The 27608-nt window shown below is 39.4% G+C and overlaps 1 protein-coding gene across 2 annotated transcripts in view; it reads left to right on the top strand.

The window, feature by feature from the left end:
- Window positions 1-27608, top strand: part of LOC133580422 (protocadherin-15-like) — an 888230-nt gene that overhangs the window by 366967 nt on the left and 493655 nt on the right. For both annotated transcript variants that reach the window (XM_061934831.1, XM_061934743.1), the window contains 3 exons: window positions 1394-1554; window positions 12235-12390; window positions 27024-27143. In XM_061934831.1, coding sequence (XP_061790815.1) covers window positions 1394-1554; window positions 12235-12390; window positions 27024-27143 — 437 coding nt within the window. The remainder of the gene's footprint in view (window positions 1-1393; window positions 1555-12234; window positions 12391-27023; window positions 27144-27608) is intronic.

The raw sequence follows: 27608 nt of genomic DNA, 5'->3' as shown, positions 1-27608 counted from the left end.
AACCCGCTAAGGAGTGTGTAACAACCCACCTGCCGAATCAACTAGCCCTGAAAATGGATGGCGCTGGAGCGTCGGGCCCATATACCCGGCCGTCGCCGGCAGCGAGATGTGCTTGGAGGTGCGCTCAGCGCGGCTCCCATATGATTGCGCACTGGTGTGCATCTGGGTCGTGACAGCGTGGCACGCGAATGTCTGTGCTGCATTGGATCAGTCTCCTTTCTTTAACAGGCAAAAGCTTTATAACCTCACTAATGCCTTACATCGTCTATATTAGATATATAACAACGGGCGGGTGCGGGCGGATGCGGTTCTGATCAAATGTTAGATCGGGTGGATTGCGGATGGTTGACGACTTTCTGATGCGGTTGCGGATGAAATAATTGCCTATCCGCGCATCTCTAGTATGTATGTATGTGAAGTGTGAAGTGAAATACATTTATATAGCGCCTTTTCTCAAGTGACTCAAAGCGCTTTACATAGTGAAACCCAATATCTAAGTTACATTCAAACCAGTGTGGGTGGCACTGGGAGCAGGTGGGTAAAGTGTCTTGCCCAAGGACACAACGGCAGTGACTAGGATGGCGGAAGCGGGGATCGAACCTGCAACCCTCAAGTTGCTGGCACGGCCACTCTACCAACCGAGCTATACCGCCTCAATGTATACATGTATATGTATGTATGTATACATGTGTATGTATGTATACTGGTATATGTATGTATGGATACATGTATATGTATGCATGTATACATGTATATGTACATAAAGTCTACTTCACAGTTGTGGCAACATAGGAGAAACATATGAACAAGTTTGACTTTTGCATCATAACTGTGATGCGTTCAAGGACCTTCGATTGAAAGTAAAAAAACAAAGGTGTCACTCGGTTTTAAACCCCGGGAGATGCGCTAATAATAATAATAATAATAATAATAATGATAAGATCATCATTATGATGCATTATTATGATACATATTACCCACTGATAAGTATACATGAAGGGTCACCCATAAAACATTTTACAGTGTATGGAGATTCCTGCTGATGTTGCAAATCGGGTAGAAATTGCAAAATTGGTTTGAATTGACATTTTCGAGACTGATGGGAACCCAACACACACACAAACACGTACCAACCGCCAAGAAAATTACTGTACATATTTTGCATGATTAGACTCTTTTAAGAAAAATCTAATTGTCAAACATGCAGCTCCCATTTTTATAGCTGACTAACCGATATTTAGTGGAGCTCCAAAGTTTATTCTAAGACATGCTTTTTAAAATGTATGTATTCACGAATAATGAGGGACACCACAGCACTGTCACAGTCGGGCAGCATTTTGACCTCCATTTTTGTAAACCTCTTTGTAAGACAAGTCCACCTTCCACTTTTCAGGTACGGTCCTGGTGGAGAACATGCAGATAAATGGCCGGGCCCAGGACCCCGGCAGAACCATCTCTCTGACTTTGCTGGACAACCACGACTACTGGGTGATACTGGAACCGAGGCGACAGAGGCTCTACCTAAACAGCACTGGTCGCGTCCTGGACAGAGATGTAAGTGTTCCTTGTCCAGGAATTGGAAAAGTCTCCCTGACATCTGTTATATAAATACATTTGCCCCCAGTTCATGAATAAGGAAACAATATAGACGCTGTGTGGTTATGATCAAGGATTATAAACACATTTATCTTTATATTCATCATAAGTGTGCCAGTGTTTTATTGAGGGCATTAATTTTTAAGTCTTGATAGCGGTGGGGGAGAGGCTTCCATTAAGAATAGATGATATACAAATTAACATCTCGAGCCTGTTTTAATTGGCTTCTTCATTTTTTGTTGCCACAAAAGGTTTGTTTGGAACGGAATTGAAATGCCACCGTTATCTCATTTGGTGCCTCTGGGGCAGGGATTCTCAAACTGTGGTGCGAGTACCACGAATGGTGCCTGGCAATGTTCCCTCTAAGGTGCACGCCTGTGCAATTGCGCACTGCTCAAGCGTCCTCTGCGCACGGCAAATCAAATAAAAAAAATAAGCGCATAACCATTTTCGACAGAGAAAACAGTTTCCGTCATCATTGTTCAAATATTGTAGCGTCTGTCGAGACGCTTTGAGGACATGAATTCCATCCATCACTTTACTGAGCAAAACTCTTTATTGTCGGCCATAAACACATCACCAAAACATTAGTAAAAGCAATGTATATCTAGCAAAAGTGGTCATTTTCTGCAGTACAAACCAGACCAAAAGCAACTTTGTTATATCAACAGCAGCCGCTCGCTCTTTCTCACTTGCGCCAACACGTGCACATATGGCACTTAGCCAGTGATGCGTTTACAGCCACACAAAAAGTCGGACAACTCCAACACCACACATAAAGTGTCATTCCAGGTCGTTACACTATGATTTACCAATCAAATATGTGCTTATTCTAGTGTCATTTGCTAGGAATCTTAATTTATAAATATTAATCATGAAATGCTGTTAGTATATTTAATAAATACTAAACAAAGCCTTTTTATGCAGGGTACCTCTATTTTCCAGGACTCAAAACAACATATTAGTCAACTGTAAATACATTTGACTTGTTTAATGTTTGAATGGAAACCAAGTAGCAAAATGCTTGCCTTTGGGCAAAAGCACATTTGTCCTTTCTTCCCTGGAGGAGACCTTTCTTGGAATCACTTTCTTATACTTTATGGACCTTAAATATTTAAAGGTCAAGGTAAAAAAACAAAAAACATACCATTTATTTTTTTCCTTGAAACAAGTAAAAAGGTGTTCTATGGAGAAGAACAAGTCCAGCTCATTTATCCAAAGCGTACTACAACACATGTCATGATTTCAACAGCACCACTCAGGCAAAAGTTACAATACTTCTGGACCAACGTTCCCTCTAAGGTGCGCGCCTGTGCAATTGCACACTGCTCAAGCGTCCTCTGCGCACGGCAAATCTATGCCACGCACAAAATCAAATAAAAAAATAAGTGCATAACAATTTTCGACACGACAGAGAAAACCGTTTTCGTCATTATTGTTCAAATATTGTAGCGTCTGTCGAGACGCTTTGAGGACATGAATTCCATCCATCACTTTACTGAGCAAAACTCTTTATTGTCGGCCATAAACACATCACCAAAACATTAGTAAAAACAATGTATATCTAGCAAAAGTGGTCATTTTCTGCAGTACAAACCAGACCAAAAGCAACTTTGTTATATCAACAGCAGCCGCTCGCTCTTTCTCACTTGCGCCAACACGTGCACATATGGCACTTAGCCAGTGATGCGTTTACAGCCACACAAAAAGTCGGACAACTCCAACACCACACTTAAAGTGTAAATCCAGGTCGTTACACTATGATTTACCAATCAAATTTGTGCTTATTCTAGTGTCATTTATTATGAATCTTAATTTATAAAAAATAATCATGAAATGCTGTTAGTATATTTAATAAATACTAAACAAAGCCTTTTTATGCAGGGTACCTCTATTTTCCAGGACTCAAAACAACATATTAGTCAACTGTAAATACATTTGACTTGTTTAATATTTGAATGGAAACCAAGTAGCAAAATGCTTGCCTTTGGGCAAAAGCACATTTGTCCTTTCTTCCCTGGAGGAGACCTTTCTTGGAATCACTTTCTTATACTTTATGGACCTTAAATATTTAAAGGTCAAGGTAAAAAAAACAAAAAACAACCAATTTATTTTTTTCCCATGAAACAAGTAAAAAGGTGTTCTATGGAGAAGAACAAGTCCAGCTCATTTATCCAAAGTGTACCACAACACATGTCATGATTTCAACAGCACCACTCAGGCAAAAGTTACAATACTTCTGGACCAACGTTCCCTCTAAGGTGCGCGCCTGTGCAATTGCACATTGCTCAAGCGTCCTCTGCGCACGGCAAATCTATGTCACGCACAAAATCAAATAAAAAAATAAGTGCATAACAATTTTCGACACGACACGGACACGACAGAGAAAACAGTTTTCGTCATCATTGTTCAAATATTGTAGCATCTGTGGAGACACTTTGAGGACATCGATCACTTTACTGAGCAAAACTCTTTATTGTCGGCCATAAACACATCACCAAAACATTAGTAAAAACAATGTATATCTAGCAAAAGTGGTCATTTTCTGCAGTACAAACCAGGCCAAAAGCAACTTTGTTATATCAACAGCAGCCGCTCGCTCTTTCTCACTTGCGCCAACACGTGCACATATGGCACTTAGCCAGTGATGCGTTTACAGCCACACAAAAAGTCGGGACAACTCCAACACCGCACTTAAAGTGTAAATCCAGGTCGTTACACTATGATTTACCAATCAAATTTGTGCTTATTCTAGTGTCATTTACTAGGAATCTTAATTTATAAATATTAATCATGAAATGCCGTTAGTATATTACATAAATACTAATAAAAATATATTTTTTACAAACAGGAAGTTGCAGGAATGTACACATGATCCCCTGCTTACATCTCATTGTGCAACATGTGAATGTTTTAATGTCTGAAAGGGGTACAAATTATTTCCAAAGCAGGACCTCCACCCAGACAAACAATACAAGTACACAGTTCATGAAAAACTATATTTTTTGTTATTGTCATTGTAAGTGGGCCTAAACACTTATATTAGAAATGGAAATGACTGCTGTCATTTGATTATAATAATAAGAGAATGTTGTCTGTCTATCTGTGTTGGCCCTGCGATGAGGTGGGGACTTGTCCAAGGTGTACGCCACCTTCCACCCAAATGCAGCTGAGATAGGCTCCAGCACCCCCCGCGACCCCTAAAGGGACAAGTGGTAGAAAATGGATGGATGGATGGAGATTGAACTTGTTATTTAGTCAGGTTTGGGACAGGTGTGCTGCTGGTGTAGCCACAGTGTGCACGTCTGATGTTGCTCACTTTTTGCGTTTGCTCACACATGAAAAATTAGAGGGAACATTGCCTGCAACGCTAATCAACATAAACATAACTCTGACACGGAGGAAACTTCTTTTTTAAATAAACACAACATGCTTGTAATGCTTTTTCTTTTTAGTTGACCTTGTACCAGTCAATCTGTACAATCATGAAACTCTACCAGATCCTATGCAAACTACTAATACATTCTTCAATCAATCCATCTATTATAATTAGTCAGAAAAGGTTGGAAACGAAGCTAACACTACTAGCCGTGTTCACTTACCAGAGACAAAATGTTCACAGCACAGTCTGGAGTGTTCTGTATAAGCCATTGTCACTATGGTGTATTATTGACTGTAGAATTTTTGAGAACAAAAATGGATTTATTCAATATTGCAAATAAAGCTTTGACATAACAAAATATAGAAAAAGCGCTGTGAATACGTTCCGGATGCAATGTATCAGTCGTGGCTTGTGATAGTGCCAAGGCAGTAGAGATGCGCGGTTTGCGGACACAACCGCGCAGTCCGCGGATTATCCGCGGGTCGGGCAATTGAAATAAAAAAAAAAATAGATTTTATCCGTGGGTCGGGTCGGGCGGTTGAAATAAAAAAAAAATTAGATTTTAAATAGATTCAGGCGGGTGGCAGTTAAACCAATTCGGAAATATATATACATAGTTAAATGTTGTTACCCACATACGAAAAACGAGCAGGCACCTGCAGCATATGCCACAACAGAAGAAGAAAAAAAAAAAGAGATGGCAACACCGGCAGCAAACGTGGTACGCGACAAACTAAAAAAGGGAATACTAAAGACCAGGGGGAAAAAAGGCCAGAAAAGTTCAGCGTGGACTCGTTTTTATGAGGTTGTAAATCAGGATGATAGTAATGCTGGCTACGTGATTTGCAAGAGCTGCGACGGTGTTTATGTCTACGACAGTCACAAAACCGGGACATCTAACATGGTGCATCAGATTTGTGCAAAACCCCGAACCTCCACAAACACCCTGAGCATGAGCAGTTTCGTCCGCCGTGATCCCAGAAGAGTGCCACAGGATGTTAAAACAAGAACGCAGCAGCCTGCAGCAGTTTGAGTGGTGCGAGCGCGCTTGGCAGTGCGCTCAGCGCGGCTCCCAGATGATTGCGCACTGGTGTGCGTCTGGGCCGTGACAGCGTGGCACGCATTGAATGTCTCTGCTGCATTGGATCCGTCTCCTTTCTTTAACAGGCAAAAGCTTTATAACCTCACTAATGCCTTGCATCGTCTATATTAGATATGTAACAACGGGCGGGTGGCGGATGGCGGACGGGTGCGGTTTTGATTAAATGTTAGTTCGGGTGGATGGCGGATGGTTGACGACTTTTGTGATGCGGTTGCGGATGAAATAATTGCCTATCCGCGCATCTCTACAAGGCAGCCTGGAAAACCCTCTTCCGTCATCGAAGTCTCCTGTTTGGGAACACTCTGTCGTCCTGGTGAAACACATAACAAAAGCAAAGTGGATAAGACAAAAGCAGTATTTATGTTTTTATTCATTATAGTTTTATGCTTTGTGTTCCTTTGTACTGAAAATAACCTGAACCGTGATTACGGTGTACCGTTAAAGTCCCAACGATTGTCACACACACACACTGGGTGTGGGGAAATTTGTCTTCTGCATTTGACCCATCCCCATGTTCAACCACTGGGAGGTGAGGGGAGCAGTGAGTAGCGGCGGTGGTCACGCTCGGGAATCATTTTGGTGATTTAACCCCCAATTCCAACCCTTGATGCTGAGTGCCAAGCAGGGAGGCAATGGGTCCCATTTTTTGTAGTCTTTGGTATGACTCGGCCGGGGGTTTGAACTCACAACCTCCCAGTGTCAGGCCGGACACTCTAACCACTGAGCTTACATTCTTACAGTTTGGCATTAGAAAGTCGGGTAACTGTTTCTAAAACTTAAGTCTCGTCATCATAAATGGCTATCTACAAACTTGCACTTCATGATTTTATTCCAGTTTAAGATTGTTTTGTGATTAATTTGCTGTGACTTTAATGCCACTTCTATTTTCTGAGTCATTTTTGTATCATTTTGCTCACATTGTTTGGTCATTTTTCCTGCTTACATTCAGTCAGACAGATAAGAGAGGTCATAAATCATTACTGACATACTGGATCGTCTCAATTAGTACTTGTCATGTCTGTGTAATCATGTTTTGTTTTAGTCATGTTTTGTTTAGTTATTGGACTCTTTAGTTTCTGGCTTTTCACTCCCTTGTCTTGTTTCCACGATTACCCATTAGTTTCACCTGTTCCACGTTTGGACTCATTGTGCACTCTTGTTTGTCACCATAGCAACCCATTAGTTGTCACCTGTCACGTCACGCACCTGTTTCACGTTTTGAGTCACGCACCTGTTTTCGTTAATCATGTCTGTAGTATTTAAGTTCATTGTTTTCAGTTTGTCTGTCTGGTGACATCCCACAAGTATGCTCGGCACATTTCTGACACTTGATTTCATGTCCATCGTTCATGCTGCTCCTTTTAGTCCATGCCAAGTAAGTTTTGTTTATTAATGCTAGAGTCTTTTGGTTTCATAGTTTGTTCTCCGCCACTGTGCGCGCTTTTCGTTTGTACTTTATTTTGATATATTAAATAAATCATGTATTTACATTCCCGTCTCGCCCGAGCCAACTTTCCGTTGCATTCCGGGAAAGCAAACACCCAGGACCAAGTCATGACAGTACTTTGCAATTGTGGACTAATTATAGCCTTTAAAACCTTAAAGAGAGGCGATTATCTGTGACGGAAAAGTGTAGGATTTATACTTGCTAAATTAAAAAAAAGAAAATGTCATGTCATTTTTTCCCCCTATTAAAGAACTTACCCTTGCTTTTTCTTCTTAAATGCACAATCATTACATGCATTATCACCTCTACCAGGAGGTTATGTAGTTTTGACAGTTTGTTATCAACATACCGTATTTTCCCGACTATAAGGCGCACCTAAAAGCATTTTTTTCCTCAAAACTCGACAGTGCGCCTTATAGCCAGGTGCGCCTTGTGTACGGAATCATTTTAGTTGAGCTTACCCACATCGAAGCTATTTTATTTGGTAAATGGTGTAATGATAAGTGTGACCAGTAGATGGCAGTCAAACATAAAATATACGTGTCGGCTGCACTATGATGGCAATATGACTCAAGTAAACAACACCAACATTGTATATGTTCCATTGAACATATAGAACATTACACACGGCGCTCAAAAATCTATCAAAATGTTTTAGTAGGACTTTGGTAAGCTATGAAGCCGCACCGCTTGATGGATTGTACTGTGCTTCAACATAGGAGTATTATTATGGTGTGTGTATAAGGTAAGATATATTATCTGGCGTTTTGTTTCGCAGTATTATGCAAAAGGAACTTTTCTTACCTTCTGGTACATGCTGATCTGAATTTGGGATCTGCATAAATCCTGAAAAATTGCACGTGTCCGCCTTTGCCGACACCGTAGTCGATAAGCTTCTTCTTTTTCTTGATCTTCTTGTTATGGGACATTCATCCTGTTGCCATTTCTAATATAAAGTAGTGTAAAGTTCTTACTTATATCCGTCAGTAAACTCGCCATGAAAGCGCTAAAACATACCGGTGTAGTGAGTTTACATTATTCACCCAAGGAACATTACTTATTAGAGAGTTCCGGTCGGACAGTTTTTCACGGGACACATTTCCGGTGTGGTTGTATCCGGATGAGGAGATGCTGCTCCGTTATTGATTTAAGTAAAGTTAAGTTAGCACTAGAGATGTCAGATAATGGCTTTTTTGCCGATATTCCGATATTGTCCAACTCTTAATTACTGATTCCGATATCAACCGATAGCGATATATGCAGTCGTGGAATTAACACATTATTATGCTTAATTGTGTTGTGATGCCCCGCTGGATGCATTAAACAATGTAACAAGGTTTTCCAAAATAAATCAACTCAAGTTATGGAAAAAAAATGCCAACATGGCACTGCCATATTTATTATTGAAGTCACAAAGTGCATTATTTTTTTGAACATGCCTCAAAACAGCAGCTTGGAATTTGTGACATGCTCAGGAGGAGCATGAGGAGTTTGAGGTGGTGGGTGGGTGGGGGGGGGGGGGGGGGGTAGCGGGGGGGTATATTGTAGCGTCCCGGAAGAGTTAGTGCTGCAAGGGGTTCTGGGTATTTGTTCTGTTGTGTTTATGTTGTGTTACGGTGCGGATGTTCTCCCGAAATGTGTTTGTCATTCTTGTTTGGTGTTGGGTTCACAGTGTGGCGCAGATTTGTAACAGTGTTAAAAGTTGTTTATACGGCCACTCCTTCTTCTCCCAAGAGTCCGTCGCGTGTCCAGCAACAACCGCTTCGTCACGACAAGCAGCTTCCCCCTAACCCAAGATCTTGTCAATTTCGTTGAGGCCAGTGAAATAGTTCCAATGTTTAGATTTGGAGAGCAGTGCAAAAAGAGGCAACAAGAAAGTTAAGACAAGACAATGACTAAACTTTCCTGAAATGTTAAAGAATGGCATAAAGAAAAAATTATTTGATTTTGGGGGTGATCCAGATCCCGGTATGGATTCGGGATTCAGTTTTTTACTACTGGAAGATAGGGCCTGGTCCAGGTCTGCGCTCTCCGAGGGCTTTTTTTTAGTTGTTATGATGGCTACTGTTCGTAAATTGATGTAATTAATCATCCATCCATCCATGTTCTACCGCTTGTCCCTTTTGGGGTCGCGGGGGGTGCTGGAGCCTATCTCAGCTGCATTCGGGCGGAAGGCGGGGTTCACCCTGGACAAGTCGCCACCTCATCGCAGGGCCAACACAGATAGACAGACAACATTCACACTCACATTCACACACTAGGGACCATTTAGTGTTGCCAATCAACCTATCCCCAGGTGCATGTTTTTGGAGGTGGGAGGGGCCTATCCCCAGGTGTACGTCTTTGGAGGTGGGAGGGGCCTATCCCCAGGTGCATGCCTTTGGAGGTGGGAGGGGCCTATCTCCAGGTGCTTGTCTTTGGAGGTGGGAGGTAGTCGGAGTACCCGGAGGGAACCTACGCAGTCACGGGGAGAACATGCAAACTCTATACAGAAAGATCCCGAGCCGGGGATTGAACTCAGAACTACTCAGGACCTTCGTATCGTGAGGCACACGCACTAACCCCTGTAACACCGTGTTGCCCGATTTTTTAATTATTTAAAACAATTCAAATATTTGTCATGTGTATCTTATTTTTGGAATTTTTTTAAAATACAAATGTTTGTTAGTTGTATGTTAATATCTGGATTTCAAAAAGCAAATATTACTTCTTTTTTTTATTGCCTAAAAAGGTTCTCAAATACAAATATCCTAATTTTTGTATGATTTAAAACCCTTTTTTTTGTGATAAATAATACAAGCATTAGTTTAATACATCTTATTTTCAGGCTTATTTTAAAATAAAAATATTTGTTAATTGTGTTCTTAAAAAAATATTTTTAAATACAAATGTTTGTTAATGTAAATGTGTGTATTCTTTTCAAATCCAAACTGTTGATTGTATCTTAATTTATGGATTATTTTAAAATACAAATACGTTGATTATATCTGAATTATTTATTTATTTATTTATATTTTGCGGGAACATTATCACAATTTCAGAAGGGTTAAAACCATTAAAAATCAGTTCCCAGTGGCTTATTATATTTTTCGAAGTTTTTTTCAAAATTTTACCCATCACGCAATATCCCTAAAAAAAAGCTTCAAAGTGCCTGATTTTAACCATCGTTATATACACCCGTCCATTTTCCTGTGACGTCACATAGTGATGCCAACACAAACAAACATGGCGGATAAAACAGCAAGCTATAGCGACATTAGCTCGGATTCAGACTCGAATTTCAGCGGCTTAAGCGATTCAACAGATTACGCATGTATTGAAACGGATGGTTGTAGTGTGGAGGCAGGTAGCGAAAACGAAATTGAAGAAGAAACTGAAGCTATTGAGCCATATCGGTTTGAACCGTATGCAAGCGAAACCGACGAAAACGACACGACAGCCAGCGACACGGGAGAAAGCGAGGACGAATTCGGCGATCGCCTTCTAACCAACGATTGGTATGTGTTTGTTTGGCATTAAAGGAAACTAACAACTATGAACTAGGTTTACAGCATATGAAATACATTTGGCAACAACATGCACTTTGAGAGTGCAGACAGCCCAATTTTCATCAATTAATATATTCTGTAGACATACCCTCATCCGCGCTCTTTTCCTGAAAGCTGATCTGTCCAGTTTTGGAGTTGATGTCAGCAGGCCAGGGAAGCTAGGGTCGATAGGGGGTTTAGCTCCCTCGTTTGCGGGAACAAACTGCCGCCATTGCTCGCCGTGCTACCGAGGTCCTTTGTCCCTGAATTGCTCACACACTCCGGCAGATTCAATGGGGGTCTGGCGGCAGATTTCTTTGACTTTATCGTTGGAAATGCATCTGCTTTGAGTGTCGCAGGATATCCACACATTCTTGCCATCTCTTGTCGTAGCATAGCTTTCGTCGGTAAAGTGTGCGGAACAAACGTCCGATTTCTTGCCACTTTCGCATCTTTGGGCCACTGGTGCAACTTGAATCCGTCCCTGTTCGTGTTGTTACACCCTCCGACAACACACCGACGAGGCATGATGTCTCCAAGGTACGGAAAACAGTCGAAAAAAACGGAAAATAACAGAGCTGATTTGACTCGGTATTTGCGAAAATGGCGGATTGCTTCCCGAATATTAGAAAGGCGTTTAATTCGCCAAAATTCACCCATTCAGAGTTCGGGAATCGGTTAGAAAAATATATGGTCTTTTTTCTGCAACATCAAGGTATATATTGACGCTTACATAGGTCTGGTGATAATGTTCCCCTTTAAATACAGATGTCATTGTTTGCATTATTCAAAAACCTATTTATAGTACATATTAAAAAAAAACAGGCTGCAGAGTATTACTGAACATAGCGAACCCAAGGAAGGGAAGTGTCTACTATGAAACAGTGGAATTTCTATAAATGTATTCCAATGAACCAATGGATGCACTCTATTTTGCTTTGAGCTCCATCGCGACAAGACTTAATATGCTGACTGCTTAGCTCAGATAGAAAGACTTCAGTCTGGTATATATTTATATATATATATTTATATATCTATATATTTCTGCTTTGAAAATAAAAAGGAAGTTGCACATTGGCTTATGATCACCTCAGGCTACTGTGAGAAAGCTAAAAATAAAAAAATTAAAAAAAAGGGCTGCAATTCTGATAGTTTCTTTCTGTCTGTGTTCCCCTCCCAGCCCCCCAACTACATCATGACCATCGTGGTTCAGGTCCAGTGCACCAATGAGTTGGTCGGCACCGTCATTTTGCACGAGGTGCGGATCGTGGTGAGGGACCGGAATGACAACACGCCACGTTTTCAGCAGCCACGCTACTATGTCGCAATAAACGAGGTAAGAGCACTCATCTAAGGATCCTTTAAGTCAGTGGTCCCCAACCTTTTTGTCAACGCTGGAAAATTTGGCCCACGGACCGGGGGGGAGGGGTTTGTCATAAAAAAATTAATCGGGCTTACGGACTGTATCCCTGCAGACTGTGTATTTATCTATATTGATATATAATATAGGAGCCACAATAGAGATGCGCGGATAGGCAATTATTTCATCCGCAACCACATCAGAAAGTCGTCAACCATCCGCCATCCACCCGATGTAACATTTGATCAGAACCGCACCCGCCCGCACCCGCCCGTTGTTATATATCTAATATAGACGATGCAAGGCATTAGTGAGGTTATAAAGCTTTTGCCTGTTAAAGAAAGGAGACTGATCCAATGCAGCACAGACATTCGCGTGCCACGCTGTCACGACCCAGACGCACACCAGTGCGCAATCATATGGGAGCCGCGCTGAGCGCACCTCCAAGCGCGTCTCGCTGCCGGCATCTTTGTCAACACCTGGTCCATCTGCGTCATTAGTGTGTGTGTGTGAGCGACAAGAAGAAAAGCTCTAACTCATATGGGCAGAAAAAATTTGCAGCCACCTGTTTGTTTGCATGTATAAATCTCTAGCCAGGATATAAGACGATCCCATCTTTGTCAAAACCTGGTCCATCCTTGTCATTGGTGTGTGTGTGTGTGTGTAAGCGACAAGAAGAAAAGCTCTAACTCATATGGGCAGAAAAAATTTGCAGCCACCTGCTTGTTTGCATGTATAAATCTCTAGCCAGAATATAAGACGATCCATCTTTGTCGAAATCTGTTCTATTTGCGTCATGAGTGTGTGTGTGTGAGCGAAGGGAAGAAGAGCTACGACTTGCCTGGGGAGAAAATATTTGCAACCATCTGTTTGTTTGCATGTATAAATCTCTACCCAGGATATAAGACGATCCCATCTTTGTCAAAACCTGGTCCATCTGTGCCATTGGTGTGTGTGTGAGCGACAGGAAGAAAAGCTCTAACTCACATGTGGAGAAAACATTTGCAGCCACCTGATTGTTTGCATGTATAAATCTTTAGCCAGAATGTAAGACGATCCATCTTTGTCGAAACCTGGTCCATCTGCGTCATTAGTGTGTGTGTGTGTGTGAGCGACAAGAAGAAAAGCTCTAACTCATATGGGCAGAAAAAATTTGCAGCCACCTGCTTGTTTGCATGTATAAATCTTTAGCCAGAATATAAGACGATCCATCCTTGTCGAAATCCGTTCTATCTGCGTCATGAGTGTGTGTGTGTGAGCGAAGGGAAGAAGAGCTAAGACTTGCCAGGGGAGAAAATATTTGCAGCCACCTGTTTGTTTGCATGTATAAATCTCTAGCCAGGATATAAGACGATCCCATCTTTGTCAAAACCTGGTCCATCTGTGTCATTGGTGTGTGTGTGTGAGCGACAAGAAGAAAAGCTCTAACTCATATGGGCAGAACAAATTTGCAGCCACCTGCTTGTTTGCATGTGTAAATCTCTAGCCAGAATATAAGACGATCCGTCTTTGTCGAAATCGGTTCTATTTGCGTCATGAGTGTGTGTGTGTGAGCGAAGGGAAGAAGAGCTACGACTTGCCGGGGGAGAAATTATTTGCAGCCACCTGTTTGTTTGCATGTATAAATCTCTAGCTAGGATATAAGACGATCCCATCTTTGTCAAAACCTGGTCCATCTGCGTCATTAGTGTGTGTGTGTGTGTGTGTGTGAGCGACAAGAAGAAAAGCTCTAACTCATATGGGCAGAACAAATTTGCAGCCACCTGCTTGTTTGCATGTATAAATCTCTAGCCAGAATATAAGACGATCCATCTTTGTCGAAATCTGTTCTATTTGCGTCATGAGTGTGTGTGTGTGAGCGAAGGGAAGAAGAGCTGCGACTTGCCTGGGGAGAAAATATTTGCAGCCACCTGTTTGTTTGCGTGTATAAATCTCTAGCCAGGATATAAGACGATCCCATCTTTGTCAAAACCTGGTCCATCTGTGTCATTGGTGTGTGTGTGAGCGACAGGAAGAAAAGCTCTAACTCACATGTGGAGAAAACATGTGCAGCCACCTGCTTGTTTGCATGTATAAATCTCTAGCCAGAATATAAGACGATCCATCTTTGTCGAAATCTGTTCTATTTGCGTCATGAGTGTGTGTGTGTGAGCGAAGGGAAGAAGAGCTACGACTTGCCGGGGGAGAAATTATTTGCAGCCACCTGTTTGTTTGCATGTATAAATCTCTAGCTAGGATATAAGACGATCCCATCTTTGTCAAAACCTGGTCCATCTGCGTCATTAGTGTGTGTGTGTGTGTGTGTGTGAGCGACAAGAAGAAAAGCTCTAACTCATATGGGCAGAACAAATTTGCAGCCACCTGCTTGTTTGCATGTATAAATCTCTAGCCAGAATATAAGACGATCCATCTTTGTCGAAATCTGTTCTATTTGCGTCATGAGTGTGTGTGTGTGAGCGAAGGGAAGAAGAGCTGCGACTTGCCTGGGGAGAAAATATTTGCAGCCACCTGTTTGTTTGCATGTATAAATCTCTAGCCAGGATATAAGACGATCCATCTTTGTCAAAACCTGGTCCATCTGTGTAGTTGGTGTGTGTGTGAGCGACAGGAAGAAAAGCTCTAACTCACATGTGGAGAAAACATGTGCAGCCACCTGCTTGTTTGCATGTATAAATCTTTAGCCAGAATATAAGACGATCCATCTTTGTCGAAATCTGTTCTATTTGCGTCATGAGTGTGTGTGTGTGAGCGAAGGGAAGAAGAGCTACGACTTGCCTGGGGAGAAAATATTTGCAACCATCTGTTTGTTTGCATGTATAAATCTCTACCCAGGATATAAGACGATCCCATCTTTGTCAAAACCTGGTCCATCTGTGCCATTGGTGTGTGTGTGAGCGACAGGAAGAAAAGCTCTAACTCACATGTGGAGAAAACATTTGCAGCCACCTGATTGTTTGCATGTATAAATCTTTAGCCAGAATATAAGACGATCCATCTTTGTCGAAACCTGGTCCATCTGCGTCATTAGTGTGTGTGTGTGTGTGAGCGACAAGAAGAAAAGCTCTAACTCATATGGGCAGAAAAAATTTGCAGCCACCTGCTTGTTTGCATGTATAAATCTTTAGCCAGAATATAAGACGATCCATCCTTGTCGAAATCCGTTCTATCTGCGTCATGAGTGTGTGTGTGTGAGCGAAGGGAAGAAGAGCTAAGACTTGCCAGGGGAGAAAATATTTGCAGCCACCTGTTTGTTTGCATGTATAAATCTCTAGCCAGGATATAAGACGATCCCATCTTTGTCAAAACCTGGTCCATCTGTGTCATTGGTGTGTGTGTGTGAGCGACAAGAAGAAAAGCTCTAACTCATATGGGCAGAACAAATTTGCAGCCACCTGCTTGTTTGCATGTGTAAATCTCTAGCCAGAATATAAGACGATCCGTCTTTGTCGAAATCGGTTCTATTTGCGTCATGAGTGTGTGTGTGTGAGCGAAGGGAAGAAGAGCTACGACTTGCCGGGGGAGAAATTATTTGCAGCCACCTGTTTGTTTGCATGTATAAATCTCTAGCTAGGATATAAGACGGTCCCATCTTTGTCAAAACCTGGTCCATCTGCGTCATTAGTGTGTGTGTGTGTGTGTGTGAGCGACAAGAAGAAAAGCTCTAACTCATATGGGCAGAACAAATTTGCAGCCACCTGCTTGTTTGCATGTATAAATCTCTAGCCAGAATATAAGACGATCCATCTTTGTCGAAATCTGTTCTATTTGCGTCATGAGTGTGTGTGTGTGAGCGAAGGGAAGAAGAGCTGCGACTTGCCTGGGGAGAAAATATTTGCAGCCACCTGTTTGTTTGCATGTATAAATCTCTAGCCAGGATATAAGACGATCCATCTTTGTCAAAACCTGGTCCATCTGTGTAGTTGGTGTGTGTGTGAGCGACAGGAAGAAAAGCTCTAACTCACATGTGGAGAAAACATGTGCAGCCACCTGCTTGTTTGCATGTATAAATCTTTAGCCAGAATATAAGACGATCCATCTTTGTCGAAATCTGTTCTATTTGCGTCATGAGTGTGTGTGTGTGAGCGAAGGGAAGAAGAGCTACGACTTGCCAGGGGAGAAAATATTTGCAGCCACCTGTTTGTTTGCATGTATAAATCTCTAGCCAGGATATAAGACGATCCCATCTTTGTCAAAACCTGGTCCATCTGCGTCATTAGTGTGTGTGTGTGTGTGTAAGCGACAATAAGAAAAGCTCTAACTCATATGGGCAGAAAAAAATTGCAGCCACCTGCTTGTTTGCAAGTATAAATCTCTAGCCAGGATATAAGACGATCCCATCTTTGTCAAAACCTGGTCCATCTGTGTCATTGGTGTGTGTGTGAGCGACAGGAAGAAAAGCTCTAACTCACATGTGGAGAAAACATGTGCAGCCACCTGCTTGTTTGCATGTATAAATCTCTAGCCAGAATATAAGACGATCCGTCTTTGTCGAAATCGGTTCTATTTGCGTCATGAATGTGTGTGTGTGAGCGAAGGGAAGAAGAGCTACGACTTGCCTGGGGAGAAAATATTTGCAGCCACCTGTTTGTTTGCATGTATACATCTCTAGCTAGGATATAAGACGATCCCATCTTTGTCAACACCTGGTCCATCTGTGTCATTGGTGTGTGTGTGAGCGACAGGAAGAAAAGCTCTAACTCATATGGGCAGAAAAAAATTGCAGCCACCTGCTTGTTTGCATGTATAAATCTGTAGCCAGAATATAAGACGATCCATCTTTGTCGAAATCGGTTCTATTTGCGTCATGAGTGTGTGTGTGTGAGCGAAGGGAAGACGAGCTACGACTTGCCTGGGGAGAAAATATTTGCAGCCACCTGTTTGTTTGCATGTATAAATCTCTAGCTAGGATATAAGACGATCCCATCTTTGTCAAAACCTGGTCCATCTGCGTCATTGGTGTGTGTGTGCGAGCGACAGGAAGAAAAGCTCTAACTCACATGTGGAGAAAACATGTGCAGCCACCTGCTTGTTTGCATGTATAAATCTCTAGCCAGAATATAAGACGATCCATCTTTGTCGAAATCTGTTCTATTTGCGTCATGAGTGTGTGTGTGTGTGAGCGAAGGGAAGAAGGGCTACAACTTGCCTGGGGAGAAAATATTTGCAGCCACCTGTTTGTTTGCATGTATAAATCTCTAGCCAGAATATAAGACGATCCCATCTTTGTCAAAACCTGGTCCATCCGTGCCGTTAGTGTGTGTGAGCGACAATAGAAAAAGCTCTGACTTGCTTGGGGAGAAAACATTTGCAGCCACCTTTTTGTTTGCACGTGTGAATCTGTAGCCAGAATTCAAGACGATCGACCTTTGTCAAAACCTGGTCCATCTGTGTCATTGGTGTGTGTGTGTGTGAACGACAGGAAGAAAAGCTCTAACTCACATGTGGAGAAAACATGTGCAGCCACCTGCTTGTGTGCATGTATAAATCTCTAGCCAGAATATAAGACGATCCGATCTTTGTCAAAACCTGATCCATCCGTTGTGTTAGTATGTGTGAGCGACAATAGGAAAAGCTCTGACTTGCTCGGGGAGAAAACATTTGCAGCCACCTTTTTGTTTCATTGTGTAAATCTGTAGCCAGAATTTAGGACGATCCCTCTTTGTCAAAACCTGGTCCATCGGTGTCATTGGTGTGTGTGTGAGCGACAGGAAGAAAAGCTCTAACTCACATGGGGAGAAAATGTTTGTAGCCACCTGTTTGTTTGCATGTATAAATCTCTAGCCAGAATATAGGACGATCTATATTTGTCAAAACCTGGTCCATCTGTGTCAGTGTGTGTGTGTGTGTGTGAGCGACAAGAAGAAAAACTTTGCATGTATAAATATGTAGCCAGAATATAAGACGATCTGTCTTTGTCAAAACCTGGTCCATTCGTGTCATTAGTGTGTGAACGACAGGAAGAAAAGCTTGGGGAGAGAACATTTGCAGCCATCTGTTTTTTTTTGCACGCAAAGAACTGCAGCCAAAATATAAGACAATCCATCTTTGTCAAAAACCTGGTCCATCTGTGCCATTAGTGTGTGAGCGACAGGAAGAAAAGCTTGGGGAAAGAACGTTTGCAGCCTCCTGTTTGTTTGCATGTATAAATATGTAGCCAGAATATAAGGCAATCCCATCTTTGTCAAAACCCGGTCCATCTGTGTCATTTGTGTGTGTGTGTGTGTGTGTGTGTGTGTGTGTGTGTGTGTGTGTGTGAGTGACAGGAAGAAAGGCTCTGACTCAATTGGAGAAAAAACAAATTCAGCCACCTGTTTATTTGCATACAACAAACTATAGCCAAAATATAAGACGATTCATTTTTGTCAAAACCTGGTCCATCCGTGTTATTGGCGTGTGAGCGACAGGAAGAAAAGCTTGGGGAGAGAATGTTTGCAGCCACCTGTTTGTTTGCATGTATAAATCTGTAGCCAGAATATAAGACGATCTATCTTTGTCAAAACCTGGTCCATCTGTGTCAGTGTGTGTGTGTGTGAGCGACAAGAAGAAAAACTTTGGGAGAGAACATTTGCAGCCACCTGTTTATTTGCATGTATAAATATGTAGCCAGAATATAAGACGATCTGTCTTTGTCAAAACCTGGTCCATTCGTGTCATTAGTGTGTGAACGACAGGAAGAAAAGCTTGGGGAGAGAACATTTGCAGCCATCTGTTTTTTTTTGCACGCAAAGAACTGCAGCCAAAATATAAGACAATCCATCTTTGTCAAAAACCTGGTCCATCTGTGCCATTAGTGTGTGAGCGACAGGAAGAAAAGCTTGGGGAAAGAACGTTTGGAGCCTCCTGTTTGTTTGCATATATAAATATGTAGCCAGAATATAAGGCAATCCCATCTTTGTCAAAACCCGGTCCATCTGTGTCATTTGTGTGTGTGTGTGTGTGTGTGTGTGTGTGTGTGTGTGTGTGTGTGTGTGTGTGTGTGTGTGTGTGTGTGTGTGTGTGTGTGTGTGTGTGTGTGAGCGACAGGAAGAAAGGCTCTGACTCAATTGGAGAAAAAACAAATTCAGCCACCTGTTTATTTGCATGCAACAAACTATAGCCAAAATATAAGACGATTCATCTTTGTCAAAACCTGGTCCATCCGTGTTATTGGTGTGTGAGCGACAGGAAGAAAAGCTTGGTGAGAGAATGTTTGCAGCCACCTGTTTGTTTGCATGTATAAATCTGTAGCCAGAATATAAGACGATCTATCTTTGTCAAAACCTGGTACATCTGTGTCATTGGTGTGTGAGCGACAGGAAGAAAAGCTTGGGGAGAGAATGTTTGCAGACACCTGTTTATTTGCATATATAAATATGTAGCCAGAATATAAGACAATCCATCTTTGTCAAAACCTGGTACATCTATGTCATTAGTGTGTGAGCGACAGGAAGAAAAGCTTGGGGAGAGAACATTTGCAGCCACCTGTTTTTTTTTGCACGCAAAGAACTACAGACAAAATATAAGACGATCCATCTTTGTCAAAAACCTGGTACATCTGTGTCATTAGTGTGTGAGCGACAGTAGGCTCTGACTCAATTGGAGAGAAAAAAAATTCAGCCACTTGTTTATTTGCATGCAACAAACTATAGCCAAAATATAAGACGATTCATCTTTGTCAAAACCTGGTCCATCCGTGTTATTGGTATGTGAGCGACAGGAAGAAAAGCTTGGGGAGAGAATGTTTGCAGCCACCTGTTTGTTTGCATGTATAAATCCGTAGCCAGAATATAAGGCAATCCCATCTTTGTCAAAGCCCGGTCCATCTCTTCCATTTGTGTTTGTGTGTGTGTGAGCGACGGGAAGAAAGGCTCTGACTCAATTGGAGAAAAAACAAATTCAGCCACCTGTTTATTTGCATGCAAAAAACTATAGCCAAAATATAAGACGATTCATCTTTGTCAAAACCTGGTCCATCCATGGTATTGGTGTGTGAGCGACAAGAAGAAAAGCTTGGGGAGAGAATGTTTACAACGACCTGTTTGTTTGCATATATCAATCTGTAGCCAGAATATAAGACGATCTATCTTTGTCAAAAACTGGTCCATCTGTGTCAGTGTGTGTGTGTGTGTGTGTGAGCGACAAGAAGAAAAGCTTTGGGAGAGAACATTTGCAGACACCTGTTTATTTGCATATATAAATATGTAGCCAGAATATAAGACGATCGTTCTTTGTCAAAACCTGGTCCATCCGTGTCATTGGTGTGTGAGCGACAGGAAGAAAAGCTTGGGGAGAGAACATTTGCAGCCACCTGTTTTTTTTTGCACGCAAAGAACTACAGACAAAATATAAGACGATCCATCTTTGTCAAAAACCTGGTCCATCTGTGCCATTAGTGTGTGAGCGACAGGAAGAAAAGCGCTGACTTGCTTGAAGAGTAATTGTTTACTCCCTATAATTAATAATAATGATAATAATATTAAGGGACTGTACAGTATTAATACACATTTCTTGACCCCGAATATAAGACAACGTGTCATTTTCAGACTTTTTTACTACCAAAAAAATAGTCTTCTATCAGGGATCAATGCTGTCTGTTTAACATTGCTTTTATTTTTTATTACATACAACCGTGAGTGTCTGGGTCAGCTTTGTGTTTGGAGCACGGCGTGAAACAACTTGTATTTTCTCTTTGTGCTGCGGGTCAGTGCCCTGCTACATTTCACACAAACGTATTCAAGCTGAGAGGTCAGAGGGCCACATTGTGCAAATGTGCTCCGGCATGCTGTGCATTCATTTAGCCGTGTAAATAGAGACCTGTGTCACCTGCCATGGTGGCATCGGATAATAGTTCCCTGCAGAGTTCCAATCAAACAGGATTTTGGACTCACGTGTGTGTGTGTGTGTGTGTGTGTGTGTGTGTGTGTGTGTGTGTGTGTGTGTGTGTGTTCTGGCAATGCTTACTTAATGGGGACCTTGCTCTGTTTACACAGTCACCTTTAGGGGACCTCTGACGGTATGGGGACAAAAACACAGGGAAGCCTTTTTAGATGATAGTCAGATCCATTCTGAAGATGCCTAAGGGATTTTTAAGTTTTGGCCCATAAAACATGTTTACTGGTTAGTTTGAGTGTGAGACATTTGCACAGCAGCCCCCTCATCGGGCTGTAGCTGGTACTGCACTCGCTGCTCTGCTCACACCTACCTGTAGAAAGGGCGGTCCCCACAAGTGATGATCAAAAACATGGTCCCCATTCAAAATTATAACCAGTGTGTGTGTGTGTGTGTGTGTGTGTGTGTGTGTGTGTGTGTGTGTGTGTGTGTGTGTGTGTGTGTTGCATCTAATAGAGAATGTCTCATTTGCACCCCCTGGTGGTGAAATCTATCAAAATGAGGGTGGTCCCAAAAAGGGATTTTTCAAATTGACTGTTGTCGGTTTTAAAAGTGCTCACCCTCTGGTTAACATATGAAATAACAAGTGTGTGTCAAAAATTTGAAGTGCTCCGCCTCTGGCCAACATATGTAATAACAAGTGTGTGTAAGAAATTGAAATGCACCCCCTTTGGCCAAGATTTATTACCAACAAAAAAATAAAAAAAATAAATATATATATATATATATATATATATATATATATATATATATATATATATACATGTATGTATATATATATGTATATATATATATATATATATATATATATATATATATATATATATATATATATATATATATATATATATATATATATATATACATATGTATGTATATGTATATATATACATATGTATGTATATGTATATAAATATATATATATATATATATATATACATATACATATGTATGTATATGTATATATATATATATATAAATATGTATGTATGTATGTATGTATGTATGTATGTATATATATGTATATATATGTATATATACATATATATATATATATATATATATATGTATATATACATACATATACATATGTATGTATGTATGTATATGTATATAAATATATATATATATATATATACAGATGTGTATGTATGTATGTATGTATGTATATATGTATGTATGTATATATATATATAAAAATGTGTATATATATATATGTATATATATATGTATATATATATATATATACATATACATATATATATATATATATATATATATATATATATGTATGTATGTATATAGAGACATACTGTAATAACGTGAAGTAAATAATGAAGATTCAAAACCAATTACAAACAAAAAATTAAAACAATTAAAAAATAACTAAAAGCATTCTTTTTTATGTTGACTTTTTCTTATAAAATTGGGAACAATTTCCCATATTATTTCTGTTTCTGCAATATTTTTTTGTAAAAGTATTATTTTTTAATGTAAAATTATTACTTTCTTACTGCAAAATGATGACATTTGTCATATGGAATTCTGACTGTTATCCCAATATCGCCAATGTTGTTGTTCTTGTAAAATTGTGACATTGTTTGAGTAAAATTGTGACTTTTGTCATAATTTTGCCAAGTAAAATTCGGATTATTGTTATAATATTGCCAACATTGTAAGGTTTCTTATACAATTGTGACTTTTGTCGAGTAAAATTACGACTTTTCATAAAATTGCAAACATGTTAAGCTTTTCTTGTAAAATTGTGACTGTTATTGAGTAAAATTCCAACTTTTATTATAACATTGCACAAATGTTCAGTTTTTCATCTAAAATTTTGACTTGCGTTGAGTAAATGTACAACTTTTATTATAATACTGCCAAAATTCTATGTTTTTGGGGGGGAAATTGTGACCTTTTTCTTGTGAAATTCCAACTCATTTTTCACAACACGCTTTTTATATTTACATAGTTTTTCTAAATTATTAATGTTGTAAATACAAATATTTATATATCTAGAAAGGGTGGTCCTGAAGAGGTAGGCATTTTTCGGAGGTCTCAAGAAGGTAACACATACACGAATATGTGTGTGTGTGTGTGTGTGTGTGTGTGTGTGTGTGTGTGTGTGTGTGTGTGTGTTCTTTCTTGAGACATCAACAAGGAAAAGTAGCTTCCATATGAGGAGTTGTGAACAAGTGATGACATAAATCATGGTCCCAATACAGAAAACCATTGCATCTAATAGAGAATGTCTCATTTGCACCCCCTGCTGGTGAAATCTATCAAAATGAGGGTGGTCCCAAAAAGGAGCGAATTTTCAAATTGACTGTGTCGCTTTTAAAAGTGCTCCCCCTCTGGTCAACATATGAAATAACAAGTGTGTGTAAGAAATTAAAATGTGCCCCCTTTGGCCAAAATTTAAAAAAACAAATAAATAAGTATGTATATAGAGACATACTGTAATAACTTGAAGTAAATAATGAAGATTAAAAACCAATTACAAACAAAAAATTCTAAATTAATGTCTTTTTTTCACAATATGTCGACTTTTTTCTTATAAAATTGGGATACATTTATCATATTATTTCTGTTTCTGTAATATTGCAATATTTTTCATAAAATTATTACTTTTTAATGTAAAATTATTACTTTTATAACTGCAAAATGGTGACATTTGTCATATAAAATTCTGATTTGTATCACAATATTGCCAATTTTTTTTTGTTGTTCTTGTAAATTTGTGACATTTTTTGAGAAAAAATTGTGACTTTTGTCTTCATTTTGCCAAGTAAAGTTCCGATTATTATTATAATATTGCCAATATTTTAAATTGTGACTTTTGCCGAGTAAAACGACGAGTCTTTTCATAAAATTGCCAACATTTTAAGGTTTTCTTGCAAAATTGCGACTGTTATTGAGTACAATTCAAATTTGTATCACAATATTGCACAAATGTTCAGTTTTTCTTGCAAAATTTTTGATAAAATGACAAAGTGTTTCTTGTAAAATTGTGACCTTTTTCTTGTAAAATTCCAACTCATTTTTCACAACAAGCTTTTTTATATTTACATAGTTTTTCTATATTATTAATGTGGTAAATACAAATCTTTATATATCTAGAAAGGGTGGTCCTAAAGAGGTAGGCATTTTTATCAGGTCTCAAGAAGGTAACAATTACAAGAACTTGTGCATGTGTGTGTGTGTGTGTTTGTGTGTGTGTAGTTCTTGTATTTCTACTCTTCTTGAGACATGAACAAGTAAAAGTGGCTTCCATATGAGGAGGTGTGAACAAGTGATGACATAAATCATGGTCCCAATAAGGAAAACCATTGCATCTAATAGAGAATGTCTCATTTGCACCCCCTGCTGGTGAAATATATCAAAATGAGGGTGGTCCCAAAAAGGAGGGATTTTTCAAATTGACTGTGTGTCGATTTTAAAAGTGCTCCCCCTCTGGTCAACATATGAAATAACAAGTGTGTGTAAGAAATTGAAATGCGCCCCCTTTGGCCAAAATTAATAAAAACAAATAAATAAATATGTATATAGAGACATTTTGTAATAACTTGAAGTAAATAATGAAGATTAAAAACCAATTACAAACAAACAATTCTAAATGAATGTCTTTTTTTCACAATATGTCGACGATTTTCTTATAAAATTGGGATGCATTTATCATATTATTTCTGTTTCTGTAATATTGCAATATTTTTCATAAAATTATTACTTTTTAATGTAAAATTATTACTTTTGTAACTGCAAAATGGTGACATTTGCCATATAAAATTCTGACTTGTATCACAATATTGCCAATTTTTTGTTGTTCTTGTAAATTTGTGACATTTTTTGAGAAAAAATTATGACTTTTGTCTTCATTTTGCCAAGTAAAGTTCCGATTATTATTATAATATTGCCAATATTTTAAATTGTGACTTTTGCCGAGTCTTTTCATAAAATTGCCAACATTTTAAGCTTTTCTTGCAAAATTGCGACTGTTATTGAGTACAATTCAAATTTGTATCATAATATTGCACAAATGTTCAGTTTTTCTTGCAAATTTTTGATAAAATGACAAAGTTTTTCTTGTAAAATTGTGACCTTTTTCTTTCTGAAATTCCAACTCATTTTACAGAACAAGCTTTTTTATGTTTACATAGTTTTTCTATATTATTAATGTGGTAAATACAAATCTTTATATATCTAGAAAGGGTGGTCCTAAAGAGGTAGGCATTTTTATCAGGTCTCAAGAAGGTAACAAATACAAGAACTTGTGCATGTGTGTGTGTGTGTGTGTGTGTGTGTGTGTGTGTGTGTGTGTAGTTCTTGTATTTCTACCCTTCTTGAGACATGAACAAGTAAAAGTGGCTTCCATATGAGGAGGTGTGAACAAGTGAGGACATAAATCATGGTCCCAATAACATTGCATCTAATAGAGAATGTCTCATTTGCACCCCCTGCTGGTGAAATATATCAAAATGAGGGTGGTCCCAAAAAGGAGGGATTTTTCAAATTGACTGTGTGTCGATTTTAAAAGTGCTCCCCCTCTGGCCAACATATGAAATAACAAGTGTGTGTAAGAAATTGAAATGCGCCCCCTTTGGCCAAAATTAATAAAAACAAATAAATAAGTATGTATATAGAGACATACTGTAATAACTTGAAGTAAATAATGAAGATTAAAAAACAATTACAAAAAAAAATTCTAAATTAACTAAAAGTAGTCTTTTTTTCACAATATGTCGACTTTTTTCTTATAAAATTGGGATGCATTTATCATATTATTTCTGTTTCTGTAATATTGCAATATTTTTCATAAAATTATTACTTTTTAATGTAAAATTATTACTTTTTTAACTGCAAAATGGTGACATTTTTCATATAAAATTCTGACTTGTATTACAATATTGCCAATTTTTTTTGTTGTTCTTGTAAAATTGTGACATTTTTTGAGAACAAAATATGACTTTTGTCTTCATTTTGCCAAGTAAAGTTCCGATTATTATTATAATATTGCCAATATTTTAAATTGTGACTTTTGCCGAGTCTTTTCATAAAATTGCCAACATTTTAAGCTTTTCTTGCAAAATTGCGACTGTTATTGAGTACAATTCAAATTCGTATCACAATATTGCACAAATGTTCAGTTTTTCTTGCAAAATTTTGGATAAAATGACAACGTTTTTCTTGTAAAATTGTGACCTTTTTCTTGTAAAATTCCAACTCATTTTTCACAACAAGTTTTTTTATATTTACATAGTTTTTCTATATTATTAATGTGGTAAATACAAATCTTTATATATCTAGAAAGGGTGGTCCTGAAGAGGTAGGCATTTTTCGGAGGTCTCAAGAAGGTAACAAATACAAGAGAGAGAGAGAGAGCGTGTGTGTGTGTGTGTGTGTGTGTTATCACAGCAATGATAGTGAGTCACTGAGCAGGCTCCTCCTGCTCGCTTTTGGACTGCGCCGAGGGCTCAGGGGAGCGGTGCTCGTAGACGTACGTGTTTTATTCTGTCAGCAGTCCTCAGCTGCAGCCTGCTGCTGCGTCTGCTGCTGTGGACGGCAACTTTTTTTGCTTTTAAGAAAAAAAAAAATCACTTCCCTGTGTCTAATGGTGGTGAAGTGGACACAGTAATGGCCGTGTGGCTATGCAAGTGTGCTGTCTCAACCACAACAAAAACAAAGCGGAGGCTGTTCCACCTGCTGACATGTCTTTAACTCCCCTCTCATATTCCTCCCTGCAGCTCACCCCAGTGGGGACCACCATATTCACTGGCTTCTCAGGGAGGAACGGAGCTACGGACATCGATGATGGACCCAATGGACATATAGAATACAGCATTCTCTACAACCCCAATGATCCGGTATGCATTATAGCCTGTTTCCACTCAAATGGTACGCCATTGGAATGCAAAATAACACGTCTACAAATAAATTAGTGGCACTAGGAAGCTGTTTCCACTAACTGGTACCTGCCCAGCAGGCATGAGACGTTAAAACAACGTTGACAATTTGTTGAATTAGATCCTGACGTTGAGCAACTCAAACATAACGTTGAAACAACGTTCTTTTTGACGACGTCTAATCAATGTTGGGTTCTGACGTTGATTTGACCGTTGAAATTTGGTCATTTCCCAACTAATATTCTACAACACAAATACAACTTTGAAACAACATGCTTTTTGACGACGTTTAATCAATGTTGGGTTCTGACGTTGATTTGACCATTGAATTTTGGTCATTTTCCAACTACAAGTACTTATTCTACAACCCAAATACAACGTTGCAACAACATGCTTTTTGACGTTTATTCAATGTTGGGTTCTGAC

The sequence above is a fragment of the Nerophis lumbriciformis genome, linkage group LG02, assembly GCF_033978685.3.
Source record: "Nerophis lumbriciformis linkage group LG02, RoL_Nlum_v2.1, whole genome shotgun sequence".
NCBI classification, from domain to species: Eukaryota; Metazoa; Chordata; class Actinopteri; order Syngnathiformes; family Syngnathidae; genus Nerophis; species Nerophis lumbriciformis.
This window is presented reverse-complemented; position numbering and strand designations above follow the sequence as displayed.